The sequence below is a fragment of the Gallinula chloropus genome, assembly GCF_964237585.1.
Source record: "Gallinula chloropus genome assembly, chromosome: 1".
In the NCBI taxonomy this organism is placed as follows: Eukaryota; Metazoa; Chordata; class Aves; order Gruiformes; family Rallidae; genus Gallinula; species Gallinula chloropus.
Window position 1 is genome coordinate 155,528,168 of NC_140085.1, and position 19,648 is coordinate 155,547,815.

At 44.4% G+C, this 19,648-nt stretch overlaps 1 protein-coding gene across 2 annotated transcripts in view; it reads left to right on the plus strand.

Annotated features, from left to right (window-relative positions):
- The window catches only part of NALCN (sodium leak channel, non-selective), a gene marked incomplete at both ends in the record, with an annotated part of 232,005 nt that extends 223,569 nt beyond the window's left edge, over positions 1-8,436 (plus strand). For both annotated transcript variants that reach the window (XM_084271507.1, XM_084271508.1), the window contains 6 exons: positions 100-215; positions 2,467-2,624; positions 3,282-3,432; positions 5,448-5,597; positions 6,368-6,485; positions 8,243-8,436. In XM_084271507.1, the coding sequence (XP_084127633.1) occupies positions 100-215; positions 2,467-2,624; positions 3,282-3,432; positions 5,448-5,597; positions 6,368-6,485; positions 8,243-8,436 (887 nt within the window). The remainder of the gene's footprint in view (positions 1-99; positions 216-2,466; positions 2,625-3,281; positions 3,433-5,447; positions 5,598-6,367; positions 6,486-8,242) is intronic.
- Between the last annotated feature and the right edge of the window lie 11,212 nt (positions 8,437-19,648).

A 19,648-nucleotide genomic window follows, 5' to 3' on the forward strand; every position in this document is an offset into this window, starting at 1 on the left:
GTATATTCCGCTGCAATTCATTGTTGCTTATAGAGATTGACCTGTTAGAACATACCTACAGACTCTCTTCACAGTGTATTTTGGTTTTGTGTTTTTCAGCTATCATTGTGGAGAATTTCTCATTGTTTTATTCAACTGAAGAAGACCAACTTTTAAGTTACAACGATCTGAGGCATTTTCAAATTATATGGAACATGGTTGATGACAAAAGAGAGGTAAGAAACTTCGTAATAAACACAGAAATACAGTACATTTACATTTTTCCTTTAAAAACACCTGGGGAGAATGAAGTGTGACAAAACGAGCTGAGCTGTTACTGTTCAGGTCGTGAAAGTTCAGTGAGCATGATCTAACTTCTTTGTGGCACTTCAAATACTAACCTGTATTCTTTAATACTTATAATACCAGGGTTTTTTTAAAATGTAGATCTTCATAGCATCAGTGCAATAGCATCTTTCCTCCCGGCTCCCTCAGAGTTGTTCCCTTGGAAATCTGCAAACTCACATCCATTTGTGTACCTGATCTTCAGAAGGGCTTTGCTGAGATTTCAGCACTGTCTCCCATAAGATCCTCGTAAAGAAGCTGATGAAGTATGGGCTGGAAGAGAAGACGATGAGGTGGACTGAACACTGGCAGAATGGTCTGGCCCAGAGGTCAATGATCAATGAGATCAGTAACTAGTGGTGCACCCCAAGGATCAATATTGGGTCCAGTCCTGTTCAACATCTTCATTAATGATCTGGATGATGGGTCAGAGCACACCCTCAGCAAGTTTGCAGACACCACCAGACAGGGAGGAGTGGCTGATGGAGCAGAGGGTCCTGCTGCTATCCAGAGGGACCTTAACAGTATGGAGAAACGGGGTGACAGGAACCTCATGTAGTTCAGCAAGGGAAAGTGCAAAATTCTGCACCTGGGAAGAACAACCCCAGGCACCAGTACACGCTGGGGGGCTAATTGGCTGAAAAGCAGCTTAGCAGGAAAGGACCCAGGGGTCCTTCTGGGCACCCAAGCTGAACATAAGCCAGCAATGTGCCCTTGGGTTGAAGAGGGCTAATGGTGTCCTGGACTGTATTAGGCAAAGTAATGCCAGCAGGCCAAGGGATAGGATCCTTTCTCTCTACTCTGCACTGGTGGGGCCATACCTGGAGTCCTGGGTCCAGCTCTGTATAACAGAGACATAGACATACTGAAGAGAGTATGATGAAGGGACTGAAGCATGTCTCCTGTGAGGAGAGGCTGAGAGAGCTGGGTCTCCTCAGCCTGAAGAAGAGGAGGCTCAGGGTGGATCTTAGCGATATACCTGAAGGGAGGGTGCAGAGGAGGGGGTCAGGCTCTGCTCAGCAGTGCCCAGTGCCAGGACCAGAGGCACTGGGCACAACCTGACACACAGGAGGTTCCCTCTGAACATCAGGAATTTTTTTCACTGTGAGGGTGACCAAGCACTGACACACGTTGCCCAGAGGTTGTGGAGTCTCTATTCTTGGAGATACTCTGAAGCCATCTGGACATGGTCCTGGGTAACTGGCTTTAGGAGGCCCTGCTTAAGCAGAGGGGTTCAAATAAGGTGACCTGCACAGGTCTCTTGCAACCTCACCCATTCTCTGATTCTGAGATGAGAAGAGCATCTGGAAGACTGAGCTGTTCAGATGCCCACATCTGGCATCATCATCTGAATGACTCGTGACATTACTGAGATTTGAATATGAACAACATTATGATGGAAGAAGTTAGCTGCTTGTAGCTGGCACACAACGGTGCTGGAGGTGGAAGCCACAGTCTGTACTGTTCTGTATCCATCATGCTCAGAACTGACAGTATCTCCCTCTGATGTGGAACAGCCCATTACGGCAAAAATACTTCCAGTCAGGTTCATTTAGCAGAACAAAATGTTTAAAGAGTATGGACACCACAGTTTCAGAGGGAGATACGTTCAGCCCTAATTTTTTAACAGCAGATCAAAATTGTTGTCACAAGTGCAGCTTGTGCCAGGTTGACTCTTAGAGCAAAAGACCTTTTAAAACTCCCAACGTTCTCCTGCCCAAAGGTGCACAGAGAAAGGGGGGACAGATTTACAGCCAGGTACAGGCTTGACTGGGAATGTTTGAATTGTGGTTTAATTTCAGTTTTTCAAAGGCAGCTCTTTGGGCATATAATTCTCATTAAAGATTAATGCAAATGGGGAAACTAAACCCCCAAGCAATTTTGAGCTTTTCTGCCAAAATTATCAGCACAGATCCTCATTGTATATATCAGTCATATAACAGCAGAGACTCCCATGAATGTGCTGAAGAGCTGGCTGCAGGTGCAGATTCTTCAGTAGTGTATTCACAGTGACTTAAATAGGCCAGGATTTGACACAGAACCTTTGGAGAAATAGCATTTCTCTCACTTATCAACTTGAATATCTGAGGTGGTTGTTAAGTCACAGTAATAATTTACCATCTATTATGCAATTTTACCCAGGGAGTGATCCCTACCTTCAGAGTCAAATTTCTGCTGAGGCTTCTGCGGGGCAGGCTGGAGGTGGATCTTGACAAAGACAAGCTGCTGTTCAAGCACATGTGCTACGAAATGGAACGGCTCCATAATGGTGGTGATGTCACCTTCCATGACGTGCTCAGGTACTCTGAGATTTTCTCTGAATTTGTAGAATGAGTATTTCTATTTCTCTCCAAGCTGACAGGTACTCATGCAGCTTGGGTAAAAGGCAAGACTTGCAGCCACACAGGCACTGCCTTTTAAAATGTAATATAAAAATTAAGATTTCCCTTTTTTACTGAAAAGGTATTAAGAGATGGAAAACACAGGTCCTAGAGAATCAGGTCTAAATAATTTTAACATTTTCATCAGTGACAGGTTGTCACAGTCAGCAGTTGTGTTGTTCTTGTATCCCAAGCAATGAAATGTTGTCCTCACTCCTACAGTGACATGACAGTGATTCTGATGAGAAATAAAATAGAAATAAGAACATTATGCAAGCATAAGCACTTGCAGGGAGGGGGGACACCCCAACTCCCCACAAATGCCCTAGTTGCTTACACTTCAGCAGCTTCCCTGTATTGGATAGCTAGAGGTAGGTGATAAGATGTTCATTTGTTTTGAGGACCACAAGTCTCTTCTCAAATCAACTCACCATTTTTCAACTTTAAAGGCAAATTTATTGCATACACCTGAATTACACATTTTTGCACTAGGGTCTTAAGTGTGAAGTTTCATCTTCTAAGTTAAAATAAGGTCACCAGCAAAAAAACCCACAGCCAAAACTTTGTTTCTCCCAGCATGCTTTCATATAGGTCTGTTGATATCAGAAAAAGTCTTCAACTGGAAGAGCTGCTTGCTAGGGAGCAACTGGAATACACCATAGAAGAAGAGGTGGCCAAGCAGACCATACGCATGTGGCTGAAGAAGTGCTTAAAGCGCATCAGAGCAGTAAGTCAAGCTAAACCAGGATCTAAATGGTTGCAGCAATTGTACTGCTCAACAGTGCTGCCCCTTTGCTTCATTTACTCTGCAGTCACAATAATATTTATGTGAAGATGTAGCAGTTGCTAGCTCAGCAATAAAAAAAAAAAAAGTATGTTACAGCTTAGATGAAAGCACTACAAAAATAAGCATCTTTTGAAGGCAAACCCTGTCTGCTTGCCAAAAATTTATCTGTCTTTTCAATACAGCAGGAAGATGTGTGTGCAGAGACCAAAGTCAGAAGAATAAAGAAAAAACAATGTAATTTGATGAAACCTCGTGGGTTTCATCATTCCTCACAGAATGTACTTGTATCATTTCCTTGCCTCTGCTGGCAAAAGATGCCACGAGCAGTCACCAGCAGATATGGAATCCATATCAGGATACATGATCTGAGCGAGCCGTTCGAGTGACTCCGAATGAGCAAAGCGTCCTCGCGAATTGGGTGTGTGAACCGTGGCACACTGCAGCCGTGTCTGTGCTAGTAAATTCAGCAGCACCAAGGCTCTGGCTCAGGGCTGGGATGGAGTAACCCATACTCATTAGCTTGTTCCTCAGCACAGACCTAACGTGCATACTCATCCTCTCCCAGACCACTGCTGTAGGAGCATCGCTGCCATCTAGGCATGGGTCAGGGTGGAGAATGCTTCCAGTAGGCTGTGGTTGAAGCTGTCTTGTGTGGTAGAGAGATTAACCAGATCCTGTGAATCCTTGGCTTCAGCACTGCAGGAAATCCCTGTCTGTTTAATTTACTAGCACAGATTTAGCCAGTGCTTCTGTATTCTGTTTACACAGTGCTTCTGATCGTTAGAAACCTTTTTACCTTTGCTCAGGATAGCAAGAGCGTATGCTGATCAAAGTTTGTCTCAGATGAAATCTATATTAAAAATTTTCAGGAAATTTGAATTGCATTTTGCAGTTATTCTCCTCTTTTCTTCCAAAACAACTCTTCCTTTACATAAAACATTGCAGCCTGGTTGCCTTGATGACTAATTTTTCATTTACTGTAGGGCTGGATCCTTCTGCTGCATTTATTTTTTATTTTTATAAAATCTTAATTCTTGTGTGTAGAAGTTTTCCCTAGAGACCCGTGATGATGGGATCTGGCTTTTTCTGTTTGCAAATTTGTAAAAAAACATTGCAGGACAGTTTGAACATAGTATACATTCCAGCTGAAACATCAGTGTTCAAGGCATATTCAGATAGATAGTTTCATTTTGATCTCATCTCTGTAATAATGGCAGTAAATTTAATCCCAGCTCTGAATTCTGGGGTTGTTCAACACTGTTGTTCATTTCATTATGATATTGAATTACACTATGTTAAAGTAAATATGCTATTCATTTCTCTCTAATAATATGGTTCAGATCGTTTCACATTATATGAACCTTTCATAAACTGAATGTGGTTATGGAAGTTAGTATATATTTTCAAATTCTCTTGTTAGTCTCTAAGTCTCTCTAGAGAGAGCATGTGAAAACTACCCAGGAAAGCGAAACCCTTCCTAAGGGCTATTTCTTTTAATTTTAAAAGCAAATTAGATTGTAAGATTGTAATGGTAGTGGCTTTGGTTTTCCGTTTGTGCTGTAAATCCATACTCAGTCCCAAGGTTTCCACTACTGTTTTATTCAGGCTTCTTGAAAGCCTAGTCTAAAGTCCATGACAGAAATCAGATTATTTTTCATTGCCTTCATGTAATTCCTAGTGAATCTCTACGAATTTCCCAGTTTCTTTCTCTTTGCAAGAACTTTCAACTCATAAATTCAAAAATTTTTGTGATTTTCATCCTCTGCTTCCTACATAGAAGTTAGCCACATGCTGGAAGTCACTATCTTTAAGTAGTGACCATCTGATAGATGTATTTGGTATCCACATCTGGCGCTCACTGCTTGGTTAAATATTTAGAAGGCTTTAAAAAAAAATTCAAACACTGTGCCACACCAGTGAGAACATTTATGTTGTGACATATTATACCTTGATAGAAGCAACAGCAGTCGTGCAGCATTATCCACAGCCTGAGAGAGAGTCAGCAGCAGGAGTTGAGCCGCTTTCTAAATCCTCCCAGCATTGAGACCACGCAGCCAAGTGAAGATATGAACGCTGTTAATCAGGATAACAGTGCACAGCCAGAGGTATGTTAACCAGAAGACTATCACCTACCCAGAACCAATTCAGAAAACTTCCATATGTGTTTTCTGTTCTTTTTTTAAACATCATTTTTAACTGGAAAAGTTGATTGCAGTATCGTGTTTTGCTTCAGCATTTGCCTTCGGATGTAAAGGAAGATGGTCTAAGGCAGTAATTCTCCAGCTTAGTTAGCTGCTTTGCTAGCACTGTAAAGGGCAAATTTAGCCATGCAACTCTGGCACCACCAACTCTCAGCTCTAGCATGAGCCGTGTACGGGCTCAAGGACATGAAGTTTCCCTGGTCAAGAATTCTGAAGCAGCTTTTACACTGAGAGTGATAATACTGGGCATGCTGGGTCCTGTGAGGAGGAGTCCTGGGCTCTTCCTCAGGAGGGAATGAAGATGGCACAACACAAGGATTCCACTGTAGAAGGCTGAGAACAATTTTGTACCCTTCAGTGGGACTGTGTAAGGGAATTGAGCCCAAATGATCCTTTATTGTTTTTCACCTATTTGTAGTACTTATCTGGGGCAGTAAAGAGTAGAAACCATGCTGTCATGCTGCCCTAACAAATTGTTTGTATCCATCTATAAAGCTTGGGAATAGAATAGATTTAGAATATAGAATAGAATAGAATAGAATAGAATAGAATAGAATAGAATAGAATAGAATAGAATAGAATAGAATAGAATAGAATGGAACAGAAAGACAACCATTCTTAGGATTATCCCCACGCAATGGGGAGCTATGACTGATTCTTTTTCCTCTGTTCAGACGAGTAGCCAGCAGCAGCTCCTTAGCCCAACCCTTTCTGACAGAGGTGGCTACCGACAGGACTCTGCAGATGCTGGGAAACCCCAGCGGAAATTTGGACAGTGGCGTTTGCCATCAGGTAGGTGAAAAATGTGTCTCATTATAGTCCCCACGTGCCACATCACTGTCAGACAGTAACAAGGCCATGAGAGGCTTCATGATTCACAGTTCTACCTCCTGCCTGCTGCCTGCACCAACGTCAGGGTTTCCCTACCCCCGTGCATGCTGAAACACAGCAATCTCTCCCTTCCTCCCAATTCTGAAAGTTTGGAAGACAGGCTCCAGCATTGCCCTGTGCAGTTTGTTGGGTTTTTTAACTTTTCCATGTAATTACTTAGGCTTTTTGGACTGGGGGCTGTGCTCTCCTGTATGTTTGGATAGTTTCTTGTGCATCATCATGTTCTCTTTTATCATATAAACCACAGTGAAACTGAACAAAGTTTTTCCTAACAACAGTAATAACTGCTGAGTGCTTTGTCTTACCTAAGCATACCAGGTGTATGTTTTATACTTTACATCATAATGATACATTGTTACATCTTCACTTTACCCAGGAGTTGTCCTGGATACAGTCAGTTTCCCATTTATTTTCTCACAAACAGGAAACATCCTCAAGTTATTCCTGTATCTGCAGTCCACTAGAAAAGGAAGGCTGGAATGTGTCTCATAGGAGGGTGGGAGAGGTGCATCAGTGCAGCTTGAGGCCTTATGAAATCTTTATTTCAAGAGCACTCTCCACCACCTGAAGTAGGCTCTCTTAAAGTGCATATTGACCTCTGCTGCCTGCCATGCTTCTGACAAGCAGGTTAGGTGTCTGCACATCAACCTGTTTTCAGCTGTCATCAGGCAGTCCTGTTCTGAGTCAGAGTGCTGCCTTCAAAGGCTGCTACTCAGACCCTAATTATACCTAGGTGGAAGTACAAGAGATAGTCATGCCATGAGTACCATTAGCCCTACTTTTGTGACCAGAGTATTGTCCAAGGAACAGAACAGCTTAATAGGGAGCTTTCAATCCATGTTTTCTACTTTAATGTCACTGAGCAGCAAAGATCAGTGCTTTGTCAGAACAGAGAGGAAGAGTAGCAGAGGGAGCATGCTGAAGAGGAACTGTACTATTGTAGCCAACAGGTCAGGTTTTTCTAGTGAGAGTAAGTTCAGGGTTTCCTTTCTTAGCACTGAGTTTGACCATGTCACTCTTGAATGTTCCTTGGCAGGCAGTCTCTAAAAAGGAGGGTCACCTTCATGCACAGTACAGATCACAGCTCACAGTACAACTCTGCCCCGTCCAGGAAAGACATGGATTTAAGATCATGGATAGCATTGTTAAGATCAACTGTGGTTTTCATACACTTACATATATGTTTTAGTGCTTTCCTCAAGCTGTACCAGCGCCTTGTACTGGCTTCCACCCCTAGGCCACAGTTAAATATCACTTTCTAGGTGTAGCTGCCAACTCTACATGTGTTTTTCCCTCCATTTTTCTGGCTCTTACCACTTGCACCATTTTGCCAGCAGGTCAGCTTATGTAAGTCCTGCCTAAACCATTCAGGTTGCCATTAGCCAGGTAAGAAGAGACTTATTGCATCAGCTGTACCAGCAGCAGGACATGAGGCACTGCTCTGCCAAACTGCTCCACCAGCAGATCAGTGGGAGCTCCATGAACAGCTGGAGCTGGGAAAACAACCCAAACAGCCATTAGAACAGAGCCTCACTCTTTCAGAACTAAATCAGATTAATGCTACCCAGGTCCTGCTCGTTCTGTACAACTGAATTCTAAGCAAAAACCTTCAAGAATCAGAGCTATGCTAATACAGAGCTTTCTGTTTAATTTCCTAGCCCCCAAGCCAATAAGCCATTCAGTGTCTTCAGTCAACCTCCGCTTTGGTGGACGTTCAACTATGAAATCTGTTGTATGCAAAATGAACCCCATGTCTGATGCTGCTTCTTGTGGATCAGAAGTCAAGAAATGGTGGACAAGACAATTAACAGTGGAGAGTGATGAGAGTGGAGAGGACCTTCTTGATATCTGAGAAAATTTAAATCATGCTGCAGCAGCGACCACTTCAAGTACAATCTAATTTTCAGTGGTTAGAATTGAAGACGCTGTGTGACGTACTATTTCTTTAAAATCAATGTCATAAATGTTTTCAAATGCTTATCCTTCTGCCATACAAAGCGTAGCACACTCTTATATGTTAGAATTCACCCCTGTAGGTACTAACTGTACTTTAAGGAACCTGTATACAATAGCATTGCCTTTAGCAGACAGAGCGTCGAGATTTCATATGTTCTGTAGCTATCTATTGAAAATGTATTTTGATATACACTCCTGTGTGGTTTCTCTTCAACCTATGCCGTACTTTAAAGTGGCAACACTTTACAATACAGGGGCAATGTATTTCTTCCTTCTTGTGTTCTCCCTCAGTTCCTATTTAGTAACGTCTCTTTAGAAAGATTTTATTATTCACAAATGACCTGAAGAGGTCAGCACTGACTTCATGTTCAAGGGAAGTATTTTTACAAAGTACAGACTCTGAATTACAATCCTAAGCTTTTTCTGGACCTTTTTTTAAAATATGCAAGATACAGGATAGCTCATTTTAAAATCAGAAGGTGAAGGATTGGCTTTTAAAGTGTAAATATCTCTGGGTTTCGGTTAATTATGCAAAGAGCTTGATTTTCATAGAGAAAACAGGGAAGAAAAAAAATAAAAGACATGAAAACTGTGCATTTAAGCATCTAGCAAAAGACCTCCATGTGGAAAACATGGTTTAAGCTTCATTTTCAGAATATACTGGTTACATATATGTGTAGTGTTGTCATTCCCCTGTAAATGGGGTCCCGTTTCCTTCCGTGGTCCTAAGATAACTTTCTTCTTGTGTGTGTGATAAAAATCAGCATGTTGGGGGTTCTATTTCCAGAGTAGCACTGTATGGCTTTTAAAATACAGATCAATTTTGCCTGTATAAGTAGAAGTGAACTTTACTTACCCATGTCACTACTGTTCATGCTACAGCCCTGCAAAGCTAGGGCATGACACAGTACTGTGGGTGAGTACCTTTGTCCCTTTTCCCCTGATGGATTGTATTTTGACCTGTTAGCCTTCTTTTATTTTAGGAAGCACCAAATAGTGCTCCCTTACCCCTGGTGAAGAAGCAGCTATCCCTTTCATAAGCGTTTTCTCCAGTGAAAGGCCAATGCTATACAGAGATGGAGGTAGGAAAGAAAAGCCACGGTGTGCAGCTGAGTTTGTTAAGTTTCTGGATTGAAGGCTGTCAAAAAAATTGTGGGGTAAAAATGTGCCCTTCCCTCAAGGAGGAAGTAAGAGGTTGCAGATTTTGTTGCCCGGCCCCTGCCTGGGTTTTAAAGCATAGCTGGGACCTTTCTGTTACCATTGTTTCCTATGGAAATGTTAGGTTGCTCTAACATGGCCTGATGTGAGATCTTGCAAGAGGCTCACACTTAATGTGCATCACCACTTAAAAATGCATTCTTTTAAAAGCAGATGAAAGCCAGTGCTGTGTGATGTTTCCTGGCCAAAATATTCACATAGAGTGGTCAGAATATGGCATTGTTTTCAAAGATGCCTTCACCATAAATGCAAAATTAGTTTTGGCCATAACAGACGGTTTTCTTGGCACCTGTCAGTGTTTTGTTCCCTGTGTATGGTTGAATATGGCTTAGATTTATTTTTTTTTCTAAAATAGTCTTACAGAACACATCTGTATTTCGTGGTTTCTTTACCTGGTTTGGGGGATATTTAATTTTAAATCTAGTGAACTGTAGCTCTGTAGTAACAGAACGTGGGCATTCTCTTGTTTACTAGATTATAAACCATCAACAGAACTTCATCTGCAAATCCATTACTTTGTGTTCTGTTTTGTGCTTAAGTTGAGCTTTTGTATATATGACAAAAAGATAAATATTGGATTTATAAAAGAGAGTATCGCTGAAAGTTCAATAATATATTGAACTGCAGGTCTTTCTGAATCATTCTTGCTGCAAACCTTCTTTTTAAAAGATCTGGCAAACATTTTTTCCTTGCCTTACAGTACTCTGTCAATAAAAGTGAGTTGCTATAAGCAATATTCCTCCCTCTGGTTTTCCTTCTAACTGGGTTCGCTGTACCTGGCTCCTCTGTGGCGATGCTGCGCCGTGGCTCCGTGTGGGGTTTGCACAGGCTTCTTTGAAGAGATGCTTTCAGATTCTTCTGATTGGAGGGCCTTCTGGTTTTTTGGTGAGAAGTCCAGCAGCTGACCTCATCAGTACTGCCACAGAGGGGTCTCTTTCAAAAACACAGGACTAAATAGGACTGTTTGGTATTTATTTTTGCTTAACCCACTTTCTTTGTTTGCTTTAGAGCCTGGACATGAATGAGTGCCCGAACACGTGGGTGTGTCAAGAGGAAATATGTGGTGGAAACTTTGTAATGGTTTCATTACAGAGCCTTCCAAGATGTTCCACTGGAGATCCCTGAGCCATCTCCTTTAACTGACAAGCTGTCTCTGAGAAAGTAGTCCTCATCTGTTTATTCCCCCTTTTTACTTCTGCAGGAGGTATTTTCAGGGAAAGGACTTTTCACAGGGAGTGAAATGGAGTTACAAAGGTATGAAAATAATAGATATTAGAGCACTAGGCAACTAGATGAAGGTGAAGGCCTCCTTAGTAAGACACCCCCGACATAACTAAAGGGATAACCCACTCTGCAGCAGAGCAGCTGATGCACATTTGCACATGAAGGTGAAGAAGCAGAGAGGAGAGTTGAAGAGTGATGGAATTCCACAGAGCCTGCAGGAGCAATGGAGAGACACAAAGAGGAAACAGTGCATCAGGAAGTCAGAGTCAGTCCAGACAGCCTGAGAGAAATGTTCAAACAAGATCAGACCCTAGACAAAGGTAAACAAAAAAATCACCAAGGGAATATTACTACCCACAGTGCTTTTGCCTCCTGGAATTAAATATAGAGTTATCCTATACAAACGAAAAAAAAGACAGTATGTAGACTTTGATCTCTTTCATCCACTAAAGGAGATGTGTTCCATGGGAAACAAGCTGTAAAATTCTTCCTGGCTTGGATGGGCAGAAAGTGTAGTGAGTGTTGTCAGTGCTTGAATAAAAAACAGCTCGTGGGAAGTCTGAGAACACACAGCAAAGATGTATCTCAGTATCATTACAAAGTCAGCTCAGATTTCAGACTATCACTTCCATAAGGAAGAAGTTAGTAACCTGAAACTGTTTGCTACTAGAAGATACCCAACAGAATTAAGAGCTAAAAACATAAAGTACACTTTTATTTGGCAAGCTGAAAATATCTTGTTGTTTTAACTCCTGAGGACCAATAAGGCTCAAACATCTTCAAAATAGCATTGTGTTCAGTATTGTCTGCACCTCAAGATGACTGTCACAGCTTTGGAGAAGCCAAAGAAGAGTTAGATGCCAAAAGCAAGTGAATGACTTTGTGAAAATAATCTTTTTTGTTCTCTCCTTTGTTTCACACCCTGCCCACAGCTAAGGATGTCTGTGAATAGCTGAAGCAGGAGAAGAGTTCACACTGCTGTAACAGTACATTTGGAGCCCCAGCAAGCAAGATGTGTGCTAAACCTCCCATCCAAGAAACGTGCACTCCTTCTCCTCCAACATTTCCACCAGTAAAAACAAACACTGGCCTGAGTTGTCAGTCAAAATTACCAGTAGGATTATCTCAGTGTCCTTGAATTTAGTTTTAGGAGGCTAGATGCATTCCTTCTATTGAAGGCAGTTTAGTCACACTGCAGATGAACTTGCCACAATGCATAGACTGATGCTGGGAAGTTGGCAGCCCTGGTTTGTTCAATTGCTCTGCAACACAAAGGGAGCCTCACTAGAATTCAATTAACCTTCCTCTTCATCCCAAGGGGCTAGTGTCAGACCCCATTAGCAGCTGTTGCCCATTGTTCTCAATGAAGAACCTCTAAGCACCAAGTTATTAACCCATCAGTGAGCAAAGAGTACAGGCAGTGGCATTTTATTTTCCACAAGTTCCTGTCTCAGATACTTACTCTATCAGTGTCCTTACTGGTTTCATACTTTTACCTGACTTGCATACCTGCACTGGGAAATTCAGCTTGGGCACCTACAAAAGTGTGTTTCATAAACGGGTAGCTTACTGGAAAGGCAGAAAATGTCTAATTACAGCTAGAAAAGGCTAAACACTACCCACCAGCCTGAAGAGCTGTTGACATGAGCCTTCTTTCTGAATTCAACCTGCAGCCACCAGCCACCAGTGACACAAGCCTCCAGTGTCTCAATGGGCACTGCTTGCTTTCAGAAAAACTTTAGCTAAGGTTGAAAAAGAAATTGGTTAATACCAGATAGTCATCAATGGGTCCAAGAGACTTGAGCAGTCAAGTTCTAACTGCATGATGGGAAACACTTTGGTGAGGTTGGTTGTGAGTGTTTACCCCCCGCCCTGCCTTCCCCCAAAGGTAAAAGAGAGTTTGTCCTTGAGTCAGTTGGTAGAGAAGCTGGATTCCACATCCTCCCCCATGCTCTGTATTCTGGTTTTCTGAAATTGATTCAGTCAAAACACTGGTTTGCTCACATCACCGCGGGTCTTCCTCCCAAACACTTCAAATATTTAAAAAACTGGTTACCAAGGGAAAAAACAAATCACTTTCTCCAGTTCCTCCTCAGCTTCCTGTCAAAACCTCCGGTGTGAACAGACACGCGGTGGTGAGGTGTGCAGTGCCCCTCTAGGCACTGCTGGCCCCAGCTGCCCTGCTGTTGGAGACAACCACTCCACCTCCTCATCAAAGCTGGTAGATGCAAATGCTGGCAGTGCCCATGCTTCTGTCCTCCATAGCAAAGCCTGCTTCTTTCCACTGCACCTGCTAAGGAGGGGACTTAAAATTCTGCTGAGGTCAGTGGAGGCTGAACAGACACAGGGCCCCTCCAGCTGCGTCGCCGGGAGAGGGACATTTCCATCCCTGCAGTGCTTGGGCAGCAAGAGCAGCTGACAGGTGCAGCAAGGTTCACCTAACTTTCCTGCCAAAACTTTCAAATTAATGATCTTAAGCATGCAATCTATCCACTCCTGTGCTGTGAATGCTCCTGAGGACATGATCTGGTGAACTGTTGTAGCTGCTGCGAGGAAGGCCTCAAACACGGTTGCGCCTAGCTGGCTCCAGCTCTTCTCCTACCAGAAAGTACAGTGGTCTTTTTCTGAACTCTGTAAAATACTCCAGGTTTAAAAATCCAGGTGTTAAAACCTTCATCTTAATTGGATCAGCAACAGCAAGAACATTTCTCTGACCTTGGCCTATAGATGTGTTTCAGCTTTATATGCACGTGTCAATTCAGCATGCACCTGTAAGGGCTTATCTACATGGGGATGTTGCAGCAGCTTAAATTTAACCTGTTCTTGCAAATTGATTTCTCTAAATCAGTTTGAATACCTGTGGAAATACTTATTTCAGTTTAAAGATTTTTTCCTATTGATCCGTGTTAAAACCCAAATAACCTTGGTTTTATTCTAATAGCAAGAGTGTTCCCACGGGTCTACATATCACCCGTCTTAATTGGTTTTAAAACTGCACTTTTAATTATATGGTTGTAACTCCTTTGCATAGAGGAGGCCTTTCTTACGATGTCTGGGAGCAGCTGAGGTGCTAAATAAAAGCTGCCTCAGGAATGGCTCTTACTGTCCGCCCTGAGGAACCTGGTGCTTCCTGGAGCAAGCACAGCCCTGGCTCTGCCGTTGCCACTCCAACCATGTTGCCCCAAGACATTGCTGAGCAGTTTGGGGTAATTCACACCAGGAATTGACCCCCCAGGAGACATTTCAGATGAAACTGTGCAGGATATGGCCGTGTGCAGCCCTCAGAGACGGTGTGAGCTGCTCTGGAGCCTGTGTATCCCCACAAGTCCCCCAACATGCCACAGAGCATGCAGAACATCCTCTTACTGCCAACGCTATGGGTGGTGCAACACAACCCTTGCCTTATGCCAGGTGACTGAGCTGAACAAAACACATAAAGAATATGATGATTATTTATTTACCAGACCCATAGAAACACCACCCAGGGCTCAGGGTATGTCCTGTAGATGCCATGGTACTCCTGCAGAGGGTCTCACCCTGTGCCATGTGGCCATACAGCTTCTGGAGATGCCCTGGGAGCTGAGGGCACCCATGTCTCTCTCTTACTTCACTTTCACGCAGAAACAGCGAGCTTGGGTTTGGACTGCTTTCACGAAGCCTTTCTCCTTTCAGGTACATCAGTGGCTTTCAGTAGGAAAAGGTCAGACCCACAGGGTTGGTTTTTCTGAGCCAATCTACCTACAGCGGCCATCCACAGCCATAATCAAAGATGACATTCCCCCCGAGCCTGACAGTCAGAAGTGCCAAAGACAGGCTGTTCCCACCATCTCCAATCGCTGAGCCTCCTGGCGAGGTGTTGCACGCAGAACCACAGCAAAATTTAAACTGTCTTTTAACACTAGAGGGCTGGCAGCACTTCAGATTGCCTTCCTGTGCACAAGATTAGTGCGTTTGGTCACCTCTGCCATGGAAATTTAATCTATTTTTTTTTCTTTGTAGACTATTTAGATACCACAGTGACAAGAAATTTCCAGCATCGTTACATAACAAGGGGCCTTTCATTAACCTTGTACTACTTACCCAAATAAAAATCCAACCTCCTTTACTTTGTCTGGGGAAGCGTGACATTTTGCGAAACTAATGGCATCTGCATTCCTGCTTGGATGTGATGTGCACAGAAGTTGTGTTAGAAGATCGAATTAGCCACAATGTTTCATTTTCTCCATCTCAAATGACAGCGGTATTTGCATGTCAGCTGGAGTGCAGCTGATATTTGCATTGCAGTTCCCAGGAAAATTCAGGAGTTGCACCATTTACAGGATCTGGCACCTACAGTTGAAGAAATAAATAGTTAAGGATGTCAGAAACGTTATGCCACAGAATAAATGCATGCTTTATTTACTGGCCACAGAAATTATGTGACCTGTGGCACCTGATTTTTATGATGCCTGCTTTTCATTTCTGGGTTTTCTGTGCCTGACTGTAAACATCCACATACGTTCACTTTCAAGCCACAGAGAGCTGGGAAATGCCATCACAGATGATATTTGTTGGTGGACTGTTAGTCATACTGAGAAATACTTGGAAAGTGCAGCTTGCTTTCTGTGCTTTAGCATGAAAAGTGGGGAATGCTTGGGGTTATATTTTCAAAACAATTTTTACAGTAAGAGAAAGGAGAAAAAAGCACAGGATGCTGCACAACGCCCACTGAAAGCAGCAGGAAGTTTCCCTTCCTCTGCAGTGAGCTGATGGTGTCCCTTCTTAATGGGCACTTTACATTAAGGTGGCTTATTTCCACTTCAGACTGGCTGCACACATCTGTACCGTACCCAGATGTGTCCAGTGATTTTTCTGGTGGTAGTTGACCCATGCTCAGCTACATGCCCACAGCTTTGCTTAACATTGCTGGTTATGCAAGTTATTTTGGGCTTCCCCCTCAAGGGTTCAGCAAAGGCGAACCACAAGACTTTATGCCATACTATGATACTTGCCAGGTGAGCTGTCTCACCAAGGGATTAGTTGATTTGAATCACGTATGAATCTCATTTATAATCTTCAGTGCACATCTGCACCTGAAACATGCTGCAGGTTCACTGCTGGGTGATGTCTGGGAACTGGCACACAACCTGTGAGCAGGCATGGTGCTGCTGCTGTGCTGGTTGCTGTTGTGACTGCCTGTTGCACATAGCATCACAGCTAAATGCCTCCTGCACGGCTCAGCTTCTGGGTGCTAAGAAAAGGGGTGAGCGATACTTTTTCCTGTGTGCAGTGGGATAACTACAGGCAGAAAATGTCTTCTGGAGCCCAAATCGGAGCAAAAACCTTCCATCACTCTTCATGAGGGTCAACAAGAACAAGTGGAAGGTCCTGCACCTGGATCAGGGCAATCCTCAGCATCAGTACAGGCTGGGAGATGATGTGCTAGAGAGCAGCCCTGCAGAGAAGGACTTGGGTGCTGGTGGATGAGAAGTTCAACATGAGGTGACAATGCGGGCTCGTAGCTCAGAAGGCCAATTGTATCCTGGGCTGCATCAAAAGGAGTGTGGCCAGCAGGTCGAGGGAGGTGACTCTGCCCCTCTACTCTGCTCTGGTGAGAACCCACCTGGAGTACTGTGTCCAGTTCTGGAGTCCCCAACATAAGGAGGACACGGAACTGTTGGAATGGGTCCAAAGGAGGGTCACGAAGATGATCAGAGGGGCTGGAGCACCTCTCCTGTGGAGACAGGCTGAGAGAGTTGGGGTTGATCAGCCTGGAGAAGACAAGTCTCTGGGGAGACCTTATAGGTGCCTTCCAGTACCTGAAGGGGCCTACAGGAGGTTGGGACTTTTTAGAAGGGCAAGGTCAAGGGGTAACGGTTTTAAATTGGAAGGGGATAGAGTTAGATTAGATATTAGGAAAAAATCCTTCACTATGAGGGTGGTGAGACACTAGCACAGAGCAGTGCTGGGGCTGCCCCCTCCCTATTGGTGTTGAAGGCCAGGTTGAATGGGGCCTTGTGCAGCCTGGTCTAGTGAGAGGTGACCCTACCATGGCAGGGGGGTTGAACTAGATGATCTTTGAGGTCCCTTCCAGCCCTGACCATTCAATGATCCTAAGATTTTCCATTTTTTTCCCCAACATACAGCTGGGGGAGCAGGGAGCAGATGCAGAGGAAATACTCCCAACTTCTGTGATCACACAGTTGATAAATACAAGCAGGCTGATGCGAAGTTAGATCCGTGCAGTGGGTAGAGGATCAGGGCAGCAAAGGCACGGGAGGAAGGAGGAAGGAGGGAAAGATGACGTGTTTTGCTGAGCATCGCGCCTTGGGAGGGCCCTGCAACAGCTGCAAGTCCTGCTAAGTCTGTGCACTGGCCAGCAGGGAGGGCAGAAGGTAAGGTGCACAGAATCAGTTCTCAGGAAATCTTTCCCGAGCTTCCCTGCGGATGTCAGTGTTCTGCGTCTGAGGAAGTGAGTAGGCAGCCCTTCGCAGGCACTGGCTGGCCTGCCGTCCCCGCTGGCTGCTAGTGAGCTGGCATGGGGCTAGGCCGCAAGGCGCCGGGGCATGGAGGGAATGGTGTGCGCAGCCGTGAAGAGGGTGCCCAGTGCAAGGATAGTTACAGTAGCAAGGGGTGCAGGGGTGGGGGGGGGTAGGTGCTATTTGCAAAGGACATGGGACCACACTGGGGACACTGTCACTCACAGTGGAGGGAGGTGGGTTCACCACTGCAAGGCTGGGTAGTCAGGGACAACGGTTGTCTCAGATGCGTCTCTGGTAGCTTCTGCTCAAAGTGATACAGAGGAGTTCAGGAAGACAGGTTGTGCCACTGTTTAGCATGGGGCTGTCCTCAAAGCTGGCACGCGGAAATAGTAGGGAAACATATGTTCTCCGGGCAGGAGAAAAGCAACTTGCAAAGCTATATGATCTCCGTGCCAAGTTAGAGCTTTAATTGGCACAAAAATTATCTTTACTAACACCTGCCAGCGAGTGTAGCATTGCAAAATTAATAGTCAGAGGGAGAATGAATTCTTTAGAGCACAAAGGAAAAACATTTCCTTTTGTAGATTTTGGTGTAGCATGGTATCTTGGCTGCTCCAAAGCCAAGGGCATTAGTGAAGCCAAGAGCCAGAACCATGACACCCTGCTACATTTCAGATGTGAGCCTTAACAGTAAAAGCACTCTCCCTCAGAAACACCTGACTGAAGCTTTTCCTGCTCAGCCCTGACAGTGGGAGCAAAAGAAGGATCTTCCAAACTCTTAACATTTCCATAATTTGCCTTTTTGCAACTGTTCATGGATGATGCTAAGCACGTTCCCACAGGTGAATCCTGTTGGGTCCTGCACTTGGGGAGGAAGAACCCCAGGCACAGGTTAAGGGCACACCTGCAGCAAAGCAGCTCTGTGGGAAAAGACCTAGGAGTCCTGGTGGATAACAGGTTGACCATGAGCCAGCAGTGTGCCCTCATGGACAAGAAAAACAATGGCATCCTGGGGTTTATCAAGAAAAGTGTGGCTAGTAGGTCAAGGGAGGTTCTCCTCCCTCTCTGCTCTGCACTGGTGAGGCTTCATCTGGAATATTGTGTGCAGTTCTGGCCTCCCCGATTCAAGAAAGACAGGGAGCTACTGGGGAGGGTATAAAAGAGGGCTAAGAAGATGATTAGAGGACTAGAACATCTCTCTTATGAAGATAGACTTGGAATTTGGGACTTTTTTGCCTAGAGGAGAGAAAACTAAGGGAGGATCTTATCAATGCTTACAAATACTTGAGGCATGGGTGTCAGGAGGATGGGGATAGTCTTTTTTGAGTGGTGCCCAGTGACAGGACAAGAGGCAACAGGCATAAATTTGAATATAGGAAGTTCCAGCTAAACATGAGGAGGAACTTTACTGTGAGGGCGATATGCTGACCAGAGAGGTTGCGAAGTCTCCCTCTCTGGAGATAAGCAAAACCAGCCTGGATGTTACCCTGTGCAGCCTGCTCCAAGTGATCCTGCTTTGGCAGGGGGGGTGGACTAGATGATCTCCAGAGGTCCCTTCCAACCCCGATCATTCTGTGATTCTGTGAAAACAGGTTTCTGAACTTTCTGCTCTTGGGTGCTAGAAAACCCTCAAGGCTTCTGTGGCAAGTCATCACCCAGCAGAGCAACTCACCAAGGGTGGCTGAGACATCTCAGACACCAACCTTGCCCTTCCCTAAAGTGATCCCTGTTGCTGTTGGAATGCTGTGGGCTTCTTTAGGTTGACACAGCCAGCCAGTTGTTTTGAGGCCTGGGATGTGAGGGACCAGTAAGGCCTCAACACCTGTGTCTGCCTTGAAGCAAACAGGTTGTTTCGTTTTTGAACTTAGACCAGACATTCCCGAAAACACAGTGTGTAAGGGCTGGGCCCATCCGTGAGGATACACATGTATTTTTCACTGTAAAGCAGCACCCTAAGGCTTCTAACTCCCTGGTAGCTAAGCTTGGCTTTGCTTATTTACTTCAGCGCTGTCCACAGTTTCAGTGGTATCCCCAGTCAAGGTCACAAACCCCACACCATGCGAAGCAGAATTACATCACTGCCCTGTCCCAAATGGAGGAAAAATTCATCATAAAGGAGGACATCTCAGTGACAGGCAGCCTCAAGGAGCCCTGACATGAGACCTGGGAGGAAGCTGGGCCCAGCAGTGCTTTCTAAGGGTTTGA